At 37.0% G+C, this 20,142-nt stretch overlaps 1 protein-coding gene across 1 annotated transcript in view; it reads right to left on the minus strand.

Annotated features, from left to right (window-relative positions):
• The window catches only part of AADACL2 (arylacetamide deacetylase like 2), a 34,343-nt gene extending 16,642 nt beyond the window's left edge, over window positions 1–17,701 (minus strand). Inside the window, exons 1-2 of the mRNA XM_049629693.1 lie at window positions 17,508–17,701; window positions 13,103–13,325 (exon numbers count right to left, since the gene is read on the minus strand). Coding sequence (XP_049485650.1) covers window positions 13,103–13,325; window positions 17,508–17,645 — 361 coding nt within the window. The 5' untranslated portion in view covers window positions 17,646–17,701. The remainder of the gene's footprint in view (window positions 1–13,102; window positions 13,326–17,507) is intronic.
• Between the last annotated feature and the right edge of the window lie 2,441 nt (window positions 17,702–20,142).

Consider the following 20,142-nt stretch of genomic DNA (forward strand, 5'->3'; position numbering starts at 1 on the left):
TCCTCTGTCACTGTCTCCAGTGATGAAAAGATGACTTTGCAGATTGGTGTTTTGAGGAAGGGAAAGTAGCCTTGGGCCATTCTATTTTTTCTATTTGCATCCGCTGCCTATACACAATGATTCTCCCAAGAAATTTTTGTGGCTTGTTGCGTTTTACTCTGCTTGCTTTTTCAGGCAGCAAGTTCCATAGGGAGGAACTGCGTGGCTGGTTAGCAGGGCCAGCCACGACAGATGAGTCAATCTAACTCAGTACCTAAATACACTTTCTCCCAAAGCCTTCTTTAGAAATAATGGTTATGTTTTGACTGTTGTTTATTTGAATTTTGTATATAATCTTCAGTTGGTTCAGAATTTGGGGGGAAAGAAAATAATAGATACACTGACTCTGTAAAACCATAGCACTCAATAATACGGTTCCTTGAATCTCCATATTCTTTGCATGTCACATTAGGAAATGGTGTAATAACCTTGGTATTGAAGACAGAGTCTAAAGAAAAGTAACTTAATTTTGAGAGAGCCTCTAGCGAGTGAGAGATTTCCAAAATCACAGAAGAATATGAGATAGTGGACTCCTGAGGAATGGTTTACATTGCAATGGTGACAAATAAAGAGAATTATTTTTTTAATTGATATTTCAGGCATAGCTAACTTGATTTGGTAATCAAACCTCTGCTTGGTGAAGCCAAAGAAAATTATTCTCTTACTGCAATCCCACAACAACAGCATTGATTTTGTTTGCAGTCCATCTATTCAAGGAGTCATAAACCTTCTGCTCTTACATGTTCATTTTAGCACACAAGGCATCCCCTCTCTCCCTAGTACACATGTGTCTCTAACCCCAGGTACCTCCAAACCCAATTTACCAGTAACCTGGCCACATAACTTTGGCAACTCTGTGACATCTGCTACTACTTTATTTACCACAAGATCCTAGAAATTCAGAGAAGCTGTTCCAAGATGTCTCCTGCACATTAACAAAACTTCAAATTAAAAACTAATTAAATACTGGGTATGTGAATACCATGAAAACAGAAAAGTAAATCAACTAGCCTTTTAGGTAGATAAATGTTTTCATTCAAGACTGAGTTGATAATATGCAAGAAAAGGCAATGGGTGGATGAACACCAAAATGTACAAGACATAAGAAGTCACTGATACCCACAATGAAAGACCCTCAATGATATATTTCAAACCTGTCTTCATGTTATCTCCCAATACTTTTTATTTATCATAAAGCAAAAGTCATTTTAAGTTTTTTGTTTCCTATTCTTTATCTCCAGCTGTCCGAAGTCACACCATATTTCTGATAAAACTTGTTGGCTCGTGTTTTTCCGTCTTCAATGTCCAATTACTGAATTTATATCACTTGTAGAACTCAGGTAGAAACAGGAAGGTATTAGTATTGAGGATGAAAAATAACAACCGCTGTTTTATGTAAATAAAATGACTAGAGAAAGATATTCTTATATTTCTTAGTTCTCAAAACAACTTCAAGTTATAAAGAAGAAAAAAATAGGAAGCCTAGGAAACAAAAAAGGAAAAGTGAAATTTATAAATAAATAGTTACATTATCTATGTCCTGATCTGTCAAAAAATAGAAGCTATCTAAGTCCTTTCTAGTTTATAAATAGAAGTTCTCACTATCTATAAACAATACACAAATATAAAGCCAAGACACAGAATAAAGACACAACAGGAATTTGGCTGAACAAAATGTTGGAACATGCGTCCTGAATGATAATTTGCACATTTTTTAGGAACTACTGATCACAATCATTGCATTTGTCAATAAAGGGGAAATCAACATGATAATCAGGAGAACTTCCAAATATTTTCCAAAGTGATATTTTCCTATCTGTGAGCATTTGTCTTGTGCTAACTGAAGACCCAGGTAATGTGTATATAGATACTTGGATATTTCATAGACCTTATAAGAACTTTAAGGGTATTAATACATCTCTTTAGAGAAGCATCTGGGCGGCTCAGTCAGTTAAGCATTAGATTTTTGATTTCTGCTCATGTCATGATCTCACGGTTGGTGGTATAGAGCTCCATGTTGGGCTCTGTGCTGAGAACATAGAGTCTGCTTGAGATTCTCTCCTCTCCATCTCTGCTGCTCCCCTGCTTACACACTGTCTCTCAAAATAAATAAATTTAAAAAATGCATCTCTTTTGAGACAAATGAGGCCAAATTGGCCTCATTAATTTATCTTTTTATATATCTTAGAATATCTTAAAATGTATTTTATAAAGGAAGCATAATATTCCAACTACAAATGCCTAGTATAAATTAAATTATATGTGAACTCTAATTTACAGAAAACATTAAGGAGATAAAAAAGATATAGAAATACTGGGAAAGTGAGGAGCCAAGATGGCAGACAGCATGGAAGTTTTCTGTGTGTCGTGCGTCCATGAAATACAGCCAGACCAACACTAAATCTGATCTGAGGATTAACACAACAATCTGCACAACTTGAATGACAGAATTCAGCAGGTATGTGGCATGGAGAGGTGAACATGGGGAGACAGAAACCACAGAGGGCAGGGAGCTGCTTTTCATGCGGAGAGAGGATGGAGACGGTGGGCGGGGGGGAAGAATATGTGAAAAGCACTGCTCCCCAAAAGCAGCTGAAGAGAAAGTGGAAAATTGGAAACAGCCACAGGGACTGAACTAAAAAGGGAGAAAGGAGAAAGGAGAAAGGAGAGGGTTTAAATTCCATTAAGACTGTAAACAGGAGGAGTGCAGAGTCTGAAACTCCACAGCTCGATACTAGCAATGCTCTGGTGGGAAGGGTGAATCCCCAGGAGCAGAGTTGGGTCCAGAAGGTTCTCAGGCCACACGGGGAGAACAGTTCCACTGCTGGAAGGACATTTGCTGGATGCTGTGAGGCCACCTGGTCCCAGAAGACCCCAGAGAATGGCCCCATTCTCTGGCACTAGAACAAGATCATTTGGGGTGAAGCCTGGTGCCAGATGTCTGTTGTGATTTTCCAAAATCCCTGAAATGCTGCTGCTACACTATCTCACGAACTTTTTCCGGGGCAGGCTGGCACCTGGCCACATTCTCGGGGCACCGGCAGCAGCAGGGTCCAGCAAGTGTTCCTACATGCTGCCAGCACCCAGCCATTGTTCAATAAGACCCTTCACAGAGGGATAGAGACAAAGCCACAGTCCCTCAGAAGGGGGGGCTGGGGAAGGCATCTGCATCTGAGACAAAACTCGGAAAGGAGGTGCTGCCTGGGGCTTGTTCATGGACAGTGTGAAAGTGGGGAGTGGATGGAAACCGAAGATGAAGGATGGGTGCGCGATTGCTGATCAAGGAGAACAGAGTTCCGATACTAGAGACTGGGTAGCTGGGTGTCACCATTTTCATCACTCCCACATATGCAAATATGCACCTACAAGCGCCACAACAATCCACTCCAGTAGGCTAGCAGTGCCATCTAGTGGAGGATGGAGAATGCCAACTAGCAGAGCTGTGACACTAAGCCCCGCCCAACTGGGTCACCCTCACTCTTCAAGAACACAAGTCTCACCACCTACTTAGTTTATGGTCTGTCAAGTGCTTCATACTTTGACTTATAGGGGAAAACGAAGTAATTTCAGTCGTATTTCAGTCTGTTAGCCAGTCCACCTATCCGATTTTCTTTTTTTTCTCTTTTTCTTTTCTTTTTATTGAATACAGAAAGAGAAAAAAATCATTTTATTATCATTTTTTATTAAAAATACTTTTTCTTTAAATTTTTTCTACTATATTTTTTACTTTTTTGTAATTTTTTCCAAACTCTATTTTACTACCGTCATTTCATTTTAGTCTACTTCAGTGTAATCATTTTTTAAAATTTTCAAATGATTTCCTTTTTTTTTTTTTCCCTTTTCTCTAATCTATCAAGCACTTTCAACACCCAGACCAAAACACACCTAGGATCTAGCATGATTTATTCCATTTTGTGTGTGTGTTTGTTTTTAATTTTTTAATTTTAATATTTTTTTAATTTTAATTTTTTTTATTTTAATTTTTCTACCTCATTAATTCCTTTTTTCCCATCAAAATGACGAAACAGAGGAATTAACCCCAGAAGAAAGAGCAGAAAGAAACGACAGCCAGGGTCTTAACCAACACAGATACAGGCAAGATGTCTGAACCAGAATTAAGAATCACCATAATAAGAATACGAGCTGGTGTCGAAAATAGATAAGAATCCCTTTCTGCAGAGATAAAAGAAGTAAAAGCTAGTCAATGAAATTAAAAAATGCTAAAACTGAGCTGCAATCTCAAACAGATGCAGCGGTGGCAAGGATGGATTAGGCAGAACAAAGAATCAGCGATATAGAGCACAAACATATGGAGAATAATGAAGCAGAAAAAAAGAGGGAGACTAAGGAAAAAGAGCACGATTTAAGAATTAGAGAAATCAGTGACTCACTAAAAGGAACAACATCAGATTATAGGGGTCCCAGAAGAGGATGAGAGAGAAATAGGGGTAGAAGTGTTATGTGAGCAAATCATAGTGCAAAACTTTCCTAACCTGGGGAAAAACACTGACATCAAAATCCAGGAAGCACAGAGGACCCCCATTAGACTCAACAAAAACTGACCATCAGTAAGGCATATCAGAGTCAAATTCACAAAAGACTCAGGCAAGGGGAGAATCATGAGAGCAGCAAGGTAAAAAAAAAAAAAAAAGTCCCTAAGCTACAAGGGAAGACAGATCAGGTTTGCAGCAGACCTATGCACAGAAACTTGGCAGGCCAGAAAGGAGTGGCAGGATATATTCAGTGTGCTGAATCAGAAAAATATGAAGCCATGAATTCTTTATCCAGCAAGGCTGTCATTCAAAATATAAGGAGAGATAAAAAGTTTCCCAGACAAACAAAAATTAAAGGAGTTTGTGACCACTAAACCAGCCCTGCAAGAAATTTTAAGGGGGTCTCTCTGATTGGAGAAAAGATGAAAAAATAAACAAACGAATAAATAAAGACCAAAAGCAACAAAGACTAGAAAGGACCAGCGAACTCCAACTCTACAAGCAACATACTGGTAATAAGTTCATATCTTACAGTACTCACTCTAAACGTCAATGGACTAAATGCTCCAATCAAAAGACATGGGGTAACAGAATGGATTAGAAACCAAGATCCATCTATATGCTGTTTACAAGAGATCCACTGGAGACCTAAAGACACCTTCAGATTGAAAATAATGGGATGGAGAAGCATCTATCATGCTAGTGGTCAACAAAAGAAAGCCAGATTAGCCATATTTATATCAGACAATCTAGACTTGAAAATAAACACTGTATTGAGACGTAGAAGGGCATTATATCATAATCAAGGGGTCTATCCACAAGAAGACCTAACAATTGTAAACATTTATGCACCAAATGGGATAGCACCCAAATATATAAATCAACTAATCAGAAACATAAAGAAACTCATCGATAGTAATACCATAATAGTAGGAGACTTCAACACCCCACTCACAGAAACGGACAGACCATCTATTCAAAAAATCAACAAGGAAACAATGGCTTTGAATGACACACTGGACCAGATGGACTTAACAGATATATTCAGAATATTTCATTCTAAAGCAGCAGAATGTACATTCTTCTCCAGTGCACATGAAATGTTCTCCAGAATAGACCACATACTGGGACACAAATCAGCCCTAAGTAAGTACAAAAAGATCGAGATCATACTGTGCATATTTTCAGACCACAAAGCTATGAAACTCAAAATCAACTACAAGAAAAAAATTGGAAAGGTCTCAAATACATGGAGACTGAAAAACATCCTACTAAAGAATGAAGGGGGGAACCAAGCAGTTAAAGAGGAAATTAAAAAATATATGGAAGTCAATTAAAATGATAACGCCATAACCCAAAACCTCTGGGATGCAGCAAAGGCGGTCATAAGAGCGAAGTATATAGCAATCCAGGCCTTACTAAAGAAGGAAGAAAGATCTCAGATAAACAACCTAACCTTATGCCTTCAGGAGCTGGAAAAAGAACAGCAAATAAAACCCAAAACCAGCAGAAGACAGCAAATAATAAAAATTAGAGCAGAAATTAATGCTATCAAAACCAAAAAAAAACCAGATGAAACCAGAAGCTAGTTCTTTGAAAGAATTACCAAATTGATAAATCACTGGCCAGTCTGAACAAAAAGAAAAAGGAAATGACCCAAATAAATAAAATCAAGAATGAAGGACGAGAGATCACAAACCAACACAGCAGAAATAAAAACAATAATAAGAGAATAGTATGAGCAATTTTATGCCAATAAAATGGGTAATCTGGAAGAAATGGACAAATTCCTAGAAACATATACACTACCAAAACTGAAACAGGAAGAAATGGAAAATTTGAACAGAGCCATTACCAGTAAGGAAATCGAATTAGTAATCAAAAATCTGCCAAAAAACAAGAGTCCAGGGCCAGATGGTTTTCCAGGGGAATTCTACCAAACATTTAAGGAAGAGTTAACACCTATTCTCTTGAAGCTGTTACAAAAAATAGAAATGGAAGGAAAACTTCCAAACTCTTTCTATGAAGACAGCATTACCTTGAATCCAAAACCCGACAGAGACCACACTAAAAAGGAGAACTATAGACCAATTCCCCTGATTAACAGTCCTCAAAAAGATTTTAGCCTACCAGATCCAACAATACATTAAAAAAGTTATTCAGCACGACTAAGTTGGATTTATACCTGGGATGCAGGGCTGGTTCTGAAAAACAGTTAACATGATTTATCACACCAATAAAAGAAAGGAAAGAACCATATGATCCTCTCAATAGATGCAGAGAAAGCATTTGACAAAATACACAAAGCTTTCTTGATAAAAACCCTCAAGAAAGTAGGGATGGAAGGAACATACCTCGAGATCATACAAGCCATATATGAACAACCCAACGATAATATCATCCTTAATGGGGAAAAACTGACAGCTTTCCCCCTAAGGTCAGGAACAAGACAGGGATGTCGACTCTCACCACTGTTATTCAACATAGTATTCGAAGTCTTAGCCTCTGAAATTAGACAACACAAAAAAATAAAAGGCATCCAAATCGGCCAGGAGGAGGTCAAACTTTCACTCTTCTAAGATGACATGATACTCTATATGGAAACCCAAAAGATTCCACCAAAAAACTGCTAGAACTGATTCATGAATTCAGCAAAGTTGCAGGATATAAAATCAACGCACAGAAATTGGTGCGTTGACTGGGTTGCACAGAAATCGGTTGCATTCCTATTCACCAACAATGTAGCAACAGAAAGAGAAATCAAGGACTCGATCCCATTTACAATTGCACGCAAAAAAAATAAAATACCTAGAAATAAATCTAACCAAAGAGGTGAAAAATCTATACACTGAAAACTATAGAAAGCTTATGAAATAAATTGAAGAAGACACAAAAAAATGGAAAAAGATTCCATGCTCCTGGATAGGAAGAACAAATATTGTTAAAATGTCAATACTACCCAAGGCAATCTATATATCCAATGCAACACCAGCATTCTTCAGAGAGCTAGAACAAATAATCCTAAAATTTGTATGAAGCCAGAAAATACCCTGAATAGCCAAAGCAATCTTGAAAAAAGAAACCAAAGCAGGAGGCATCACAATCCCAGACTTCAAGCTGTACTACAAAGCTGTAACCATCAATTAATATATATATATATATGTAATCATCAAGACAGTATGGTACTGGCACAAGAACAGACACTTAGATCAATGGAACAGAATAGAGAGCCCACTAATGGACCTACAAACGTACGGCCAACTAATCTTTGACAAAGCAGGAAAGAATATCCAACGGAATAAAAGACAGTCTCTTCAGTAAATGGTGCTGGGAAAACTGGACAGAGACATGCAGACGAATTAACCTGGACCACCTTCTTCCATCATACACAAAAGTAAACTCAAAATGGATGAAAGACCTAAATGTAAGACAGGAAGCCATCAAAATCCTCAAGGTGAAAGCAGGCAAAAACCTCTTTGATCTTGGCCACAGCAACTTCTTACTCAACACGTCTCCGGAGGCAAGGGAAACAAAAGAGAAAATGAACTACTGGGACCTCATGAAAATAAAAACTTCTGCACAGTGAAGGAAACTTTTGGCAAAACTAAAAGGCTACCAATAGAATGTGAGAAGATTTTTACAAACAATATATCAGATAAAGGGTTAGTATCCAAAATCTATAAGGAACTGATCAAACTCAACACCCAAAAAACAAATAATCCAGTGAAGAAATGGGCAAAAGACATGTACAGACACTTTTCAAAAGAAGACATCCAGTTCTGGGTGCTTGGGTGGCTCAGTCAGTTAAAGCATCCAACTTGGCTCAGGTCAAGATCTCAGAGTCTGTGAGTTCAGGTCCCGCATCAGGCTCTGTGCTGACAGCTCAGAGTCTGGAGGCTGCTTCGGATTCTGTGTCTCCTTCTCTCTCTGCCCCTCCCCCATTTGCACTCTGTCTCTCTCTGTCTCTCAAAAATAAACATTAAAAAAATTAAAAAAAAAAAAAGACATCCAGATGGTTAACAGACACATGAGAAGATGCTCCACATCACTCATAATCAAGGAAATACAGATCAAAACCACAATGAGATACCACCTCACACTTGTCAGAATGACTAACATTAACAACTCAGGCAACAACAGCTGTTGGCGAGGATGCGAAGAAAAAGGATCTCTTATGCACTGCTGGTGGGAATGCAACCTGGTGCAGCCACTCTGGAAAACAGTATGGAGGTTTCTCAAAAGATTAAAAATAGAACTACCCTACAACCCAGTAATTGCACTGCTAGGTATTTATCCAAGGGATACAGGTGTGCTGTTTTGAATGGATACATGCACCCCAATGTTTATAGCAGTACTATCAACAAGAACCAAAGTATGGAAAGAGCCCAAATGACCGTCGATGAAGGAATGGATAAAGAAGATGTGGTATGTATATATATATATATATATATATATATATATATGTATATATATATACACACACACACACACACACACACACACACATACATACATACAATGGAGTATTACTTAGCAATCAAAAAGAATGAAGTCTTGCCATTTGCAACAACGTGGATGGAACTGGAAGGTATTATGCTAAGCAAAATTAGTCAGAGAAAGGCAAATATCATACGACTTCACTCATATGAGGACTTTAAGATACAAAACAGATGAACATAAGGGAAGGGAAACAAAAATAATATAAAAATAGGGAGGGGGACAGGGGCACCCGGGTGGCTCAGTTGGTTAAGCATCCAAATTCGGCCAGATCATGATTTCACAGTTTGTGAGTTCGAGTCTCACGTCTGTCTCTGTGCTGACAGCTTGGAGCCTGGAGCCTGCCTCAGATTCTGTGTCTCCTTCTCTTTCTGCCCCTCCCCAACATGTGCTCTGTCTCTATCAAAAATAATAAATGTAAAAAAAAATTAAAAAACAGGAAGGGGGACAAAACATAAGAGACTCTTAAATATGGAGAACAAATAGAGGGTTACTAGAGGGGTTGTGGGAGGGGGATGGCCTAAATGGGTAAGGGGCATTAAGGAATCTACTCATGAAATCACTGTTGCACTATATGCTAACTCATTTGAATATAAAGTAAAAAAATGAAATTAAAAATTAAAAAAAAAGAAATACTGTGAAATCATTTCGACTAAGTTGGCAAGTTAAAATGTAAGAACCTGGAAATCTGAACACTATGCTAATGGATTTAAATTTATTAAGTGATAAAAGTGAAGAGTTTAGACAAAGAAATCATATAATCAGACTTGCATGATAGAAAGATCCAGTATACTAAGTGTAGAAGATGAAATAAGGTTGAGCAGGGAAGAGGCAGAGACATCACAAAAGATTATCTGTAAAAGATGACGAAGTACTAAATTGTGTTAATGAAGTCAAAATGTTCAGAAGTACAATGAATGGGATATGGTAATTAGATGTAAGTGCTAAGGAACTATAATTAATTGATCATAAGTGCTATTTACTGAGAGCATTCAATGTTGCTTTAGATCGATAGTGGTTCTTTTGTTTGTTTCTTCTGAGGCCATTCGGACACAAGACAATAAATTATACTCGGTCATGTGGAGCTTGAGATGTCTGTGATTTGTCCAGTTGTAATGTCTAAGTGATAGGTGTATATGTGGAATCAGGATTCAGGAACAGTGTCAGAGAAGCAGATTCAGGACTGGATGTCAGCAGCATGTGGGTATTTCGAGAAGATCAGGGATTGGAAAAGAGAGTATGTACAGTCAAATCCCAAAGATAGGGAGAGAATTCTGGGGGACAAGAATATTCATGAAGAGTAAGTATGGGAAACCTGTTATTTTGTTTGCTTGGTTTGTTTTTAAATGAGAGAGGGAGGGAGATGAGAAAACAATGAATAACAGAGGAAATCTAGGAGATACTTTGTCATAGAAAGAAAAAGGAGCAGCAGTGAGAATGTCAAAGAGGAGAAGAGACTAGTATTCATCAAATGCATTAGAGTAGAGAGATCGAGGAATTAATTAAAGTGGGTAAAGAAGGAAATAGGGAAGGCCTAGAACCTACAGTGTATACAAATTGGTCTGAGAAGGAAAGGGAAATCAAAGGGACTAATGAGACAGAGGAATTCATGGCCAGGTGGAAAAATATTTTTTCAAGATAAAAATGAGCATAACATGTTTTTCAAAGTTAAAAAGCAAAAAAACAGAGTATTGATGGAGATACACTGATGAAGCCAAATAAGAGGGAAAGAGGTATATGATATGGAGCAAAAGGAGAAAGAGTGATTTTGTCAACATATTTTGTCTGATATTCCTGTGAGAATATTAGAAAGAAGTGAGCCAAGGATGGATATGGTGGATAACAAACTTACAGAAGGGGGGATTGAGCCAAGGACACAGCGTTCGAAATGTGAGGGCATACAATCCTTCATACCCTCTTTCCTCTGAAATAGCAACAAGCTTGCTCTCTAGCTGAGTGGGAGGCACTGGGAGGCCTAGAGTCAAACAGGCCGTGAGTGACACACGAATGAGAGACAGAACTCAGATACATGGGACAGGATTTCTGAGCCACCGCAGGGCACAGGTCATTGATCTCCACAAGCAGTCAAGCATAGTGTAGTGCCCGGATCAGTATCATCAACAGCAACTGGAAATTAATTTGAAATGCAAATCATCGGTCCCCACCATTACTTGTTGAATCACAAATTCTGTAGGCCAGGCCCAAGAGTTTTTAACAAGTCTACTAGGTCATGCTGAGACACTAAAATTTGAGAAGCACTGTCTTAGGGCTTCATACATTACTAGAAGTACGCCATGACTGTCCTTCCCTTCCTTGTCACAGTGTGTGCTTTAGAATTCACTTTCCAGAATCTTTTAAAATCTTTGAGAAAGAAAGCAATCTTTATGAGGACTTCCTGAAGGACATTCAGAATACCTGCTTCCCTGGATGTTATAAAATTCACCTATGAATCACATCTTTCCAAGAGTCTTGATCTTTACCGCATCCTATTACCTGACCTAGAATTGCTTTGACTGGGCTGCCCGGGTGGCTCAGTCAGTTAAGTGTCCCACTCTTGATTTCAGCTCAGGTCATGATCTCATGGATCATGACTTTGAGCCTTATGTTGGCCTCTGTGCTCACAACTCAGAACCTACCTGGGATTCTCTCTCTCCCTTACCCCTACTGCATTCTCTCTCTTTCTCAAAATACATAAATTAAAAAAAAAAAAGCAGAATTGTTCTCACTAATTATTGTCTTGGAGGCAAGCTATCATCCTATACTTGTAAGGATGATCGTAAATTCAATAGTGACTATTGGGATGGTTTTCAGGAATCTACCAACCAACCAACTAACCAACCAAGGGACATGAACACAGGGACCAAGCCCCACCCACGAGTTTTGGTTAAAGTTGAATATTGCCTCCTGAGCTGGAATTACAAGGACTCAATTTTTCCCAGCTTATCCTACCCAAAACCCAAACCCAAATCCCATCATCCTTCTTCAAATGAGGACCTGTGGGGTCATCAAATGATTTTCAAGTGAGCCTGGCCAACTAAACTCTCTAACCTCTGTTTAAATCACGTAAATAATTTTCTTTTGACAAATCACTATGAAATTTTACTGACTATATATTATTTCTAATTTGTTAGTTGTCAGAAAGCTAGGAAGGAGAAATCTGGAAAGCCAAAATTTCAGTCTGTTTTGGCCTTTTGTATATTCATCTGAGTGTTTGTGCCTCATCAATTTTCCGTGCCAATTTTCTCTGTGACTAATCCTCACAACTTTTGTTTGGTGAAGTGTAGCTTCCTATATGCACATATTTTTATAAGGTTCTCACTATTTAGAACCCAATGAGGCTTAGAGAAAGGCAAAAGGTTAAAAAAAATAACTTCTTATCTGTTTATCTTTCCTCCATTCTCTTCATTTGTTTAATTAAATAGAATGGTGCCTCCTCCTGATATACCAGCACCATTCTATCAAAGAGTTTTCCAAAGCTTTCATGAAGGAAAATTTATTCATGTTTTTGGCTTGAATCTTCTACCTATTCCTCTTAAATCATAGCCAGAAATGAACGGGGAAATTAGACTTCATAAGAAGGAGTTTAATGTAACCTATGTCTATTTTGTGTTTTCCTTTAAAAGAATTGAGACTAGCTATCATTCTAAGCTTTACTAACTGTTAGCATTATTGTTATTGGTATTTACAAACTTGATCTTGTAGCAACCAACATGTGATTCCAATTTACTGTTTATAACATCCATATCACTTCAACGTTTCTGCTCCTGAATATATTCTAATGTCACAGAAAAGAAGTTGTACTAATTGACTCCTTCATGTCTTATTTTCATTTGTTATGAGCTGATTCAATATGGAAGCTGAGAAGAAAGAGCTTATCAAAACCAAGCAAAACAAAAACAGAAATAATGGTCTGCCTATTTTTCTCCAAACATATGTCTATGTCTGTTCAATATCTAATATTTATAGCTATACTTATCCCTATTATACATATAAGTATGTATATTTATATTAAATATTTCTTATACCAAAAACATATTGCCAGTTATAGTTTTTTCCTTATGTGATAAACTTACTGAAACTTCCAAAGCAAAAACCACCACCATGAATATAGATGACAGCTGGTCTTCGGATTTCTGACTTTCTCTTTGGCAAGTACAAACGGACTGGAGTATCAACAAATGTTGTGTCGGTCACTGTGACATTTTCATCTGAGAGTGGCTGTGTATGGTCCAGACTGACTATCATGGAAATTAAGTCCCCATGTTTCATAATACCTAAGTTTTCAAAACACATATCCTGTAAAAGCAAAACAAAATTGAACATTTTCATCTTATATTACACCAAATGCATATAAAGAGAAAATAAAACATAAGGAAAATGGACAGAAATAGAGTATTTGTAATATTTATTTCCAAGTAATACTGTATACACTTTATTCCATACTTTTTTGCCTTTGAAAATCTCAAGTATCCTGTATTTTATTAGTAACTGGGTCATTCAAAAGCTGTCAATTAACTGGCAGTTATTTTATAATTGTAAATTCTTACCCGGAAAATTTCCAGGTCTTATAACATCTTTTCTTTTCTTTTTGTTTTATAGGAATGTTGTCATATTTTTCTTCTTTATTGTTCATTTTATCTAATCCAAAATTTTAAAAGTTCTCTTATGCTCACACTAACAGTTATTTAATGCCCTGGTTATCTTTTTTTTAAAATGCTTTTTATTTATTTATTTATTTTAATCCAATTTAGTTAACATTCAGTGTAGTATTGGTTTCAGGAGTTGAACCCAGTGATTCATCACTTACATATAACACCCAGTGCTCAGCCCAACAAGTGCCCTCCTTAGTGCTCATCACCCATTTAACCCATACTCCCAATTACCTCCCCTCAAACAATGCCCAGTCTGTTCTCTGTATTTAAGAGTCTCTTATGGTTTGTCTCCCTCTGTTCTTATCTTATTTTTCCTTTCCTTCCCCTATGTTCATCTGTTGCATTTGTTAAATTTCACATGAATGAAATCATATGGTATTTGTCTTTCTCTGCCTGACTTATTTTGCTTAGCAAAATATATTCTATCTCTATCCATATCGTTGCAAATGCAAGATTTCATTCTTTTTCATCACTGAGTAGTATTCCAATTTGTGTGTGTGTGTGTGTGTGTGTGTGTGTGTGTGTGTGTGTATCGGTATGGGTATATGTATATGTATATATACACACACACATACCCATACACACATACATACACACCATATTTTCTTTATGCATTCATCAGTTGATGGACATTTGGGCCCTTTCATAATTTGGCTATTGTCACTATTGCTGCTATGAACACTGGAGTCCATATGCCCCATCAAATCAGTACTTTTGTATCCTTTGGATAAATGCCTACTAGGGCAATTGCTGGATTGTAGGGTAGCTCTATTTTTAATTTTTTGAGGAACCTCCACACTGGTTTCCATAGTAGCTGCACCAGTTTGCATTCCCACCAACAGTGCAAAAGTCTTCCTCCTTCTCCGCCTTCTTGCCAACATCTGTTGTTTCCTTAGTTGTTAGTTTTAGCCATTCTGACAGGGGTGAGGTGGTATCTTGTTGTGGTTTTGATTTGTATTTCCCTGATGATGAGTGATGTTAACCATCTTTTCATGTGTCTGTAAGCCATATGGATGTCATCTTTGGAAAAGTCTTTGTTCATGTCTTCTGTCCATTTCTTCACTGGATTATTTGTTTTTTGGGTGTTGAGTTTGACACATTCTTTATAGGTATTTCATATTAACCCATTGTCTGATATGTTATTTCCAAATATCTTCTTCCATTCTGTAGTTTGCCTTTTAGTTTTGCTGATTGTTTCCTTCATTGAGCAGAAGCTTTTTATCTTGATGAGGTCCCAATAGTTTATTTTTGTTTTTGTTTAATGCCCTGTTTTCAACTTTAAATAGCTGTGTCCTAGCACCCAACCCCCATCTCTCAAATCCCATATTTGATAGCACTGAAAAAAAAATATCTCCCTGTTATTTCTGATAACTTTTCTAGGAAATTCGTGACATGTCACTGGGCAGTTTACTCAAAAGAAAAAAACTTAAAAATACATGGTCAATAGTACATCACACACATTCCTACAATTATTTCAGAGTATGGTATTACAGGGTCTTAGAGAATGTCTAATTCCTATACTTTAACAATGAGGAAGCATGCAGAAGCCCTAAGTTGCAGCCAGTAAAGGTCAAAGCCAAATCTGCACTCATTTTTCCAGACCAACCACTTATACCATCACTTACTGAGTATATGATCTGAAGCAAATTACGCTCTACCTCAATTTTTTATCTATACAATTGTAATCATAATAATAACAACAAATCCCTCAGTGGGCTGTTGTATGATCTAAGTGAGTTAGGACTTCTAATGTACATAGAGGAGTGCCTACTACATGTATGTATTTAATGAATTTTGCCTTATTTAAGTATTCTTTACTACTAAAAATTCTTAAGTAATTTCATGCTAACTGAATATAATCAGGTAGAGTGTCCTTTAAGGCAAGATTTTGGGAAATGGGTAATTAAGCTAATTTTTCATTTAGTGAAGTGAATTTTAAAAAGTGAATTGCTTTTTTTTTCTCATTTCTCAGACATTTTATGTTTTTGAGCTGGTAAGTATTTTTGAATAACAAAAGTATCACCTTAGAGATTATTTTGTGCTGTTCTACCATACATTATCTGTAATTCTCAGAGCAATCCTCTAAAGTATTTATGATTAATATCCCCATTTTATAGGTTAAAAATGTACAATGGAGGATTGAGGAAAGTTTAGAAGATTGGACATGCTTTCTTTTACCAAACTCAGCCTTCCAAGTTAACATATGACTCCATAGCAATGCATTTTATTTATCAAGATTACTTACTCAAAAACTTTACTTTTCACTTCCATTTCCTATGATACAGTAATCTATCTTCTGGTATCTCAACTTTGAGTTACAAAATTCAGTACTGACAAGAATAATTTTTTTTGAGAACAGCCAAGGACTGTTAATTTTACTAGAATAATCTTGCAAGTAAATACATGGGTGCTCTTCTTAGTATCTTTGTAAAAATAAAGAGCAATCCATATACAATGTGAAATCTATAAAGTGTATAATTGTGTTATAGATGGACAATGGTGGGAATAATTTGTAGCTGAAAAAGGAAAAGACTATGGAGTCGGCACTTGTTTCCCCACATCTTCTTTCATGTTACGTTAAATCAAGGAGTAGGAGCATTGGAGAAAGAGGCAGTTATGCTTAAGGTCAGCCACTAGAAGTGATCAGGGAGAGAAATAGCAGGACTCGGCAGATGCAGAGAGGAGATAGTTGTGTTTTCACAGAACCACTGTCTGCTGTGCAAAGTACCACGGGACAGCCTCTCCTTATATCATAGATTGTTCTCTCTTCTCTAATCATTTGCTGCTGCTTTGTCTTCTCCTTTCAGCTTCTTACCGTTTCCGTCATCAAACGACATTTCTGGGAGCCACTTGATTTGGCAGAAAGAGTACAAGTTTTGGAATGAGGCATTTGTGGCTTCAAATTTTGAAGTGGTCACTTTCTAGCTGCGTGAGCTCCTCTGAACTTCTTTTCCTCCTCTGTAAACTGGTCCAAATAGTCGGAAGGTAGTGGGGATTCAGAGAAGTATACATTACTGAAAACCTGTGTATTCTAAGAGCTGAAAAATGCTATTCTAACCATATCTCTCCCTTACCAAGAGCTGTTTTTGCTTGAATTCATAATCGACCCTGCATATTTCAAGTCAGACAATCTCTGAAATCTAGAAATTTTGATTAAAGATAAGCAATGGAGTGGCACCTGGGTGGCTCAGTTGGTTCAGTGTACGACTTTAGCTCAGGTCATGATCTCACAGTTCGTGGGTTCAAGCCCTGCATCGGGCTCTGTGCTGACAGCTCAGAGTCTGGAGCCTGCTTTGGATTCTGTGTCTCCCTCTCTCTCTCCCCCTCCCCCACTCATGCTCTGTCTCTGTCTCTAAAACATGAATAAACCTTAAAAAATTTAAAAAAAGATAAGCAGTGGAAACCAATGAAATACTGAGAGCCCTAAATTAACACCAAATAGGCACAAGTCTCAATAATGTTGATAAGTATCACTTATATATAAGTAAAATATAACTGGAAACTCAAATACGTTAAATATAACTCAAATGTAAGGTATCAAGTAAGCTTCAAAGCTTTCCTGTCAGGAATACCACTTATGCATATCACAGTATACACAAACTTTACATCTGGATACAAACTCCTTAGAAGCAAGAATTCTGTCCCACTCTGTTTGCACAGATGTAGATATAGCTAGTTTTATAACTTTAGTTAATTTTGTGTAATTAATTTTTTCTAACAAAGAAGCAATGGTTATTTCAAAACAGTAATTTCTAAAAAGTTCATAAGCACTGATTTTTAGTCAACAAGGCATTCCAATATCCAGAATAAAAAATGTTAATCTTACCATAAATGTGCAGGTTTTAGCAACTGTAAATAAGGCTATTACTTTCCAGTATTCTTCAATGTTGCCTGGAATGGTGATATAAATGTAAGAAGCACAGAGAGCACAAAGCAGACCCAAACAGAGAGCTTTGAACCCCATAATATCCCTTTCTCCAGTCTCTTCACAGTGCTGAGAAAAAGAGATTCTGAGACAGATACTGCAAAACATTAGTTCAAGCCTTAATTATTATTAAGCAACTCTCACAGTGTTTCTTCACCCTGTGACGCTGTCATCTTCCTAAAGCACCATAGGTGTGAGTCAGAGCCTAGATGAGAATTCTTAATAAGCCACAAAATCCAATTTTGTGATTGGTTGGTTGCAGCATTTTGTAAGAAGAGGTTTTAAAAAAAACCTAGCTAATATTTCATCAAGATCCTGGCTCATGAAATTAGCATGGATTACTAACTCTGTTGCTTGTTGTGCTGGACCAAAATTTGAGCTAAAAGATAAGGGGTGTGGCGACTTTTCCACATGACATTATTCATCAAGTTGGAACTTCAATAGTCTGAAGTACAACAAGGCTCGGTATAAGTATCTCAGGAAACGCTTTTTTAAGTGATTGTATACTGACTTTATTCTAATGGTTAACTGGTAAATCTTTAAAATCAATCTACACCAAGTAGCCTAGTGTGGCAGGCAACCACGAGCGCAAATATTGGACTTACGCTTGCTGCAACCTAAGATAGCCTGAGAAGCTCCTGTCCATAAAGCTGATCATTTCAATGTTCTTTAGAGATGTAAGGCACTGGAGATTTTCTGTCTGATCTGCTAGGCCCTAGGAATTAAAAGAACAGTCATAAATCAATAAATCCACAATTCTCAAGCTCATTCCCAGAGATTGGGACTTAAAGAAAGTAAATTTTAGTGATAGAATTAAATTCAATCAGGAGTCTAATTTAAGTATATACTGGACCTCTTGAAAGCATAAGTATTAACTTCAAAGTCTCTCCTAAACTTTATTACTACAATTTTTATTTTTGTTCATTTACATTGCAGTTTCCCTGAATCCCCCAGTCGTAATTTAGGAATATTATTTGTTTTTCAAACTACAACACTTTAAAAAGTGCTTTCACTATTAATAATGCATTTAAACTGGAACTTTCCTGGAGAAACTGGTACTAACAGACCTACCCTAATTATGTAACTCTTTGATCACATTCAATTGCTAAATACATATTTTTCATAAATTAATGTATAAACAAGTTAAGTGATTAATTAATGCTTACGAATATTGGGAAGGGGGAAATCTCAAGTTCACCGACAACAATGAAGTTTGAAAACTAAAATCAGGAGTGTTCATTGATGACAAAGACTGAGAGGAGAATAGAGTTAAAGTTAAGATAAAGTTTCTGCCTTCACATCACATGTCTCTCCTACTCCACCCCCACCCCATGCACATATGCATGCACACACACACACTCACAGAAGGGGACTGGGAAGAAACAGAAATAATGTTATCAGGCTAAATATTTGCTGTACCTGTGTGAACATGAAGGCCCTAATCAGAAGCAGTTAGGAGATATAATCAAAGTAACATATGCCAAGAAGTATGCAGAAGGTGTTGGAATTTTTCAAAAGCCAGATATCATGTAGCTGATGTGGTTTTTTCTCATATTTTGAAAAATGAGCAGAGGCATCTGATGTAATGACTGAATTACTTTGATCATGGCAGTTTGCCTAACACATAGTGAGCAATCAAGAAATATTACCTGTTATTGTCATGACATGGTTTTTTCTCATATTTGGAAAGATGAACAGAGGTATCTGATGTAATGACTGAATTACTTTGATCACACAGTTTGCCTAACACATAGTAAGCAGTCAAGAAATATTACCTGTGTAATATTACTAGTATTATTTTATTACTGCTGACATCAAAGAAAAGAGGCAACTTAAGAGTATGGGATCCTCCAAGAAGACCCAGTTCTATGTAGTGAGGTTATAGGGGGACTTTAGATCTCTGACTGTAGTCAAATGTTAAAAGCATCTGAAGAGCTAGAGAGAGGGGTGAAGACAAGGAGAAAATGCCCCCCAAATTTATTTCACTTTGCAGTTCCTTAGATTCAGCCCTAGGTTTCTAAAGATCTCTAACTTTCACAATTTTGCAAGTCCCTTGGGTCACCATTGTTCAGTATGGAAGGAGAACATATCAGATGCACAACATGAAGAAGGAATAAAACTAATACCATCTCCTCCAAGATTCAATGGCTGTGGGTCTTTTCCTACTTTAAAGAGCTGTCAACAGCATCGTACTAGGTCTGTCTTTAATCTTCATTTTATTTTACTCACTAAATGAAAGAAAGGTAATGTTTTTTGCATACAATAGTTTCGTTTGGCATTTTTTGGCCTTTGGCTTGTGAGATTACAAAAACACCATGCACTCAGTTGACAGCAAAGTGTGCTTAGTTTCCCCACAGGTTTCCACCACACAATATTATAATCAGTCAACTAACATCTGTGGAGTATCATCTCAATTCTATGCAGATTGGACAATCTCAAACATCTTTATATTTTTCCCATTTCCTCCAAGATAAAATCCAAATTTTTCCGTATCACATTGTATGTTCTAGTCATCTTCACAGAGTCTCTCCTTTGA

This window comes from Panthera uncia, chromosome C2, assembly GCF_023721935.1.
Source record: "Panthera uncia isolate 11264 chromosome C2, Puncia_PCG_1.0, whole genome shotgun sequence".
NCBI classification, from domain to species: Eukaryota; Metazoa; Chordata; class Mammalia; order Carnivora; family Felidae; genus Panthera; species Panthera uncia.